At 36.5% G+C, this 5,122-nt stretch overlaps 1 protein-coding gene across 1 annotated transcript in view; it reads right to left on the reverse strand.

The window, feature by feature from the left end:
* Window positions 1–4,223: 4,223 nt before the first annotated feature.
* tusc3 (tumor suppressor candidate 3) overlaps window positions 4,224–5,122 on the reverse strand; it is a 97,129-nt gene continuing 96,230 nt past the window's right edge. The window contains exon 10 of the mRNA XM_016542847.1: window positions 4,224–4,360. Coding sequence (XP_016398333.1) covers window positions 4,345–4,360 — 16 coding nt within the window. The 3' untranslated portion in view covers window positions 4,224–4,344. The remainder of the gene's footprint in view (window positions 4,361–5,122) is intronic.

Raw genomic sequence — 5,122 nt, forward strand, 5'->3', positions numbered from 1 at the left:
GGGTGGAGATGCACGTACGCACAATCTTCCCCTGACTGGGATTTATAAAGGTATTTTTGCGCAGGTTCTGGCGTGCAAAATCTAGCTTTTGTGCATAAGTACACTTTTAGGATGAAATCTATGGAGAGTTTTCTAAATGAGACCCCTGTTCAGTCATGCCAATTTGTAGACCATCCTGGAAAGTTAACACATTCTTGCAACATAAATTACACAGTGCGGTGTATATTGCTGTGCATTTTTTTAAATTTGCTAACAGGTAGGCAAATACGAACTTGGCTATAACAGTTTTCCAATTTGTGAACTTGCAGTAGTTTTAGTCCTCATTTAGCAACTCGGAATTCATGTTTGAAGTATTAAATGCATGAAACAAAAACGTGAAAGTCTGTTCAAGTAATGTTAACAACGAACATTATTTTATTCATGAATCCGGAACATCATTAGGAAGTTCCCGAGGGAAACAATAGCTCAAAACTGCCAATTTTCATGTTGGTTTTAGTACTACAAACTGAACAGCTCTGTAAAACACACGCAGTGTTGCTCAGAGCCAGGTTTATTATAACTTGGAAGTCCAGCAAAACATCAGTTAGCCAAGGGTCTCAGCGTCTAAAGTCCCCTTTGATTTGGGGGAGTGTGTGCGTGCATGTGTACCTATGTAATTACACTCTTTGAAACTTCAAAACATCCTGTTATTTGCGGGGAAATATATAAATAAATAACAAGCCTTGCAATTAAATGCTGCTTCCTCAAGATATTTTTGGAGGACATGAGAAGGAAATGCAAATTGTGTTTATGAGTCCCTCAATTGTATTAAAAAAAAAAAAAATCCAGTTATCCCCTTGAGGATAAGTACTGAAAGTAAGATGACAGTGTGCTGGCAGCTATTAGAATTTCATCCTGAGAATTCCTCTCTGCTATGTGACACCACCTACTGTGACAGAATTAAACCATAATGAGTTAATATCTATCTTAGCTTTTTTTTTTTGTTGAGGTTATGAGTCATCTGCATCGTAATGCTCATGTGATGCAACATCCACATCTGAACCAGGTGCGACTTGATGAACGAGTGAGAAATCCTCTTGAAACCTCTTCCAGTTTAGGGGCCGTTCACACTGACAGTCGCTGTTTTGGGTTCAGCTGTTCATCACATGAGCTCCACACTCTGCTTCCATTGGTAGTCACCACAAATAATTGCTGCTCATTTGCATAACATTTAACGCTCATTGCAAATCATTTACTTTTGGTCTCTGTGCCATAGCAAACCACTGTTAGTGTCTTCTCAACTGATGTATCATTACCTACACGTCCATTGGTTAGTTAATTGCTCCTCATTTGCATAAAGTTGCACATGTTCTCAAAAATGAATGACTCTGGTCGCTTTGTCATTGTAAGCTTGTATGAATAGTGCAAAATTTAATCTTTATTTATTTATTTTTTTCCCTTTAAAGCAGGAGGGTGCACGATTTTGGCCATGATTTGGCCGTCTGAGACACATTTTGCAAATTGTTAAAAAATTCCTCTGATCCTAGGCTAAAATCTGTAGTCTTTGATTGCTAGTTTGATGTGTTTGTGAACAGCCGAATAATAACCATTGCGATTATAATTTACCCAAGTAACCTGCAGTGCAGTGTGGCTTTTCCTATGACAAATCAAGAACCATTAGGAGCACAGAACTTTATGACACAACTAGTGCGACAACAGCAAACCAACACTTTCTCCACACCCATCATCTTCATTTTTTATTTTCAATACGTAAGCCATGATCAAAATTAGCGCTAGAGTTTGCTAGCCACCATTTCAATTGTGTGTGTGAGTGCAGCTCACTATCACCGAAAGTGTCATGGATTGATGTAAAACTCCAGATGAGTCTTCTTGCATATGACCGTTTTTAACGAGTCTTTGACTTGTTGTACAATCTAAATCCCAGTGTGACAAGGCTTATAGCTGGGATCACGTTTGTACAGTCTGACAAGCTACAATCATAAAGTTTATATAAACTTTATATACAGTAAATTATACAGTGTGCACTTGTTTTTCCATATCGGAAAATCCTATAAACAAAATAAATTTACTCGAGAAGTACAGTAACTGCATACTATATTAAGACTTGTTTTCAGAGAATGCATCTTTAATATAAGATAGGTTTGTGGTTTTAAAAAAAAGTCGCAAAGTAAGGCAAAAAAACACTTAAAATTCTGCCATAATTTGCCCTCATGTCGTTCCATATGGAGGACCAAACCTGCAGAAATTAAAAACGAATAAATATATAGATAAATAAATAAATAAAATGACAGGAAAATAAATAAAGGAATAAATGACTTGATAAAAACAAATATAGTTAATTTGTAATAAAATTTAACCCTGAATTAATTTTTTTATTACTTTTTCCTTTATGTATTATATTATTTTATGTATTTATTTTTGCATTTATTCTGCAGGTTTGGTCCTCCATAGTTCCAAACTTGTATGATTTTTTGCTGTGGAACACAAAAGAAGATATTTTCAGAAATGTTGCAAGTAAACAACAAAGAAATAAATAAAAATAATACTGAATAAAACAAAACAAAACAAAACAAAAAACAACTTTTATGTTCAACAGAAGAAAGAAAGTCTTCGAATGACATGACAGGAAATAAATGATGACAAAATAACATTTTTGGTTGAACTCTTTTACAAGAAACATTCTTAATATCGTATACAGTGTTGTTTCTCAAATGTTAGATATTTTTACACTTGTACACTGTAAACTTTCAAGTCTCGTTAAAGCTTACCGTCATCAGTGGACACATCAGCTTGACCTGCATGTGTTGCTATGACTCTGTAGACAAGCACTGTCCTAATTACCTTTGTCTTCTGTCTGTTCAACAACCTTCAGAATCCATCCCTTGAAGTACGCTGGGCCAACAAATAGAGACACTGAGGGAACGGGGAGCGGGAGTTGCTTATTAGTGAACGGCGAAGAAAAAGAAAGGGGGGAAAAAGTACAAATTGAATTGCCATCTCTTCTCTGCACAAATGAAGGATGAAGTGGTGGCCGCTAATGTCCTTCGACAGCTAAAGAGGAATTACTGCCAGCCTGAATTTTCTCAGTTGTAATGCTGCAGTTGGTTCTGATTTGATGCCAAATACCCTCTTTTCATATTTGCTCGAAGCTACTAATTCAACTGAGCGTCAACAGCACTGCTATCATCACTGTGATGTCTAGCTGTGCAGCACCACGTGTTTACGTTTGTGTGGCACATCAAAAATGGATTTACTGTGGATTATAAATCATTATAAAAACATGCAAATAATAATTTATCTATTAAATCGATTTCCAAAAATATAAACTACACACCATGTGCATTAGCAAACATTTTTAATGTTTTGACTGCTACACTCAACAAATTTATTTTATTAATTGAGATTTAAGTATAGCATTAGCACATTTGAAGTAAACATATTTTTGCTCTTAACACAAAAAAGGCTTCTCAGGTGCCTAAATTAGGCTGCGTTACAGACGTCAAATGGTGAGATGAATTATTCAAGCTTATAATCACCAATTAAACGCTCGTTGGCAACCAATAAAAAAAAAAGTTTTAATGAAGTAGATGTGCCAATAAATGTGTATTAGAAGCTTGCAGGCAGGGTTGACATTATTGTCTATGATGACAGCTAATTTAGATTACATCCTTTGAGGAAATAGGCGGCTTCCATGAAAAATGTCATGGACGTTATCACCCAGTTCTCTTGTTTGAAGTTCAATAAATATGTTAGTTCTGATATTGGAACAAATTTAATTGGATCGGTGGTAGCCTAGTTGGTTTTAATAAAGAAGATTACAAACCCCTTTCACGACCCAGCTTAAATAAAAGGGGGAAAAATCTAATATTTGAATATTCCTTCACAGATTTCAGAAGAGAGAGAGAGAGAAGGGGAGAAAGCGAGTGATAAGGAGGAAAAAAAGTGACTGACGGGGACAAAAAGAGGACACAATCTGCTGAGGCGTGCACGATGGCCTCAAGAGAGGTATCATAAATGGCAATAACAAATAACAGCCTCTCACACACACACACACACAAGAATGCGTGAACACACTCACATACACTTCTCTCCCCACAAAACCTTCAGGATACAATTCTCAATTTGCAATTAAAAATTAAAACTGGTCATATAAGCAAGAAAACATTTCATTTAACTTCAATGGATGTGCACACGCTTGCAGACAGAGCACGCAGTGCATGGCAGTGGGTAATAGTTTAGTTTATTTATCTTAGGTTACACATGCAGTGCGTTACAGTCAAACTGTAGTTGAATTCATCCATGAAACCCCAGTGGAACGACAGCTTTTTCTTCCACGGCATGATCTTATTTAATCAGGAAGCTGAAAAAGAGTGAGAAGGAAAAAGAGAAGAGTGTGAATGATGAAATGGTCGCTGACTGGAAGTGACGTCACCGTCTAATCATCATGAGTAGACCTCTAAAGACTGAAAAAGTTCATTCGCCGGAGTCTCTACAATTACCAACAGCAACCACAGTTGCTGTACATTTAATGGATTTTATTTGATTCATTAGCTTGCTATTCTGCCTAGGCTGATGTACATGAACGCTACAGCAAGTAAAAGGAATGTTCCAGTTAGAATACATTTCAGTGCTTTTAAAGGGGTCATATGATGCGATTTCAAGTTTTCCTTTCTCTTTGGAGTGTTACAAGCTGATTGTGCATAGATAAGATCCCTGAAGTTGCAAAGACTAAAGTCTCAAAACCAAAGAGAAATAATGTGTTTTTTTTACTTTAAACCGCATAAACACATTTCATTACACCAAATACACAAAATAATGTTCTTTTTAGCAGCATCATATGACCCCTTTAAAAGAATCTGCTATGCAAACAAAACATTCTTGTTTACTTCCATTCACGGACTCATTTTTCATTCAGTGAAGCTTGTGAAGACTTTGATGGCTTTTCTTTTCTCCAAACACTGACTATACACTCACTGGCCACTTTATTAGGTACAGCTTGCTAGTACCGGGTTGGACCCCCTTTTGCCTTCAGAACTGCCTTAATTCTTCGTGGCATAGATTCAACAAGGTGTTGGAAACATTCCTCAGATATTTTGGTCCATATTGACATGATAGCATCACG

This window comes from Sinocyclocheilus rhinocerous, unplaced genomic scaffold (assembly GCF_001515625.1).
Source record: "Sinocyclocheilus rhinocerous isolate Xijiao unplaced genomic scaffold, SAMN03320098_v1.1 scaffold3902, whole genome shotgun sequence".
Lineage (NCBI taxonomy): Eukaryota > Metazoa > Chordata > Actinopteri > Cypriniformes > Cyprinidae > Sinocyclocheilus > Sinocyclocheilus rhinocerous.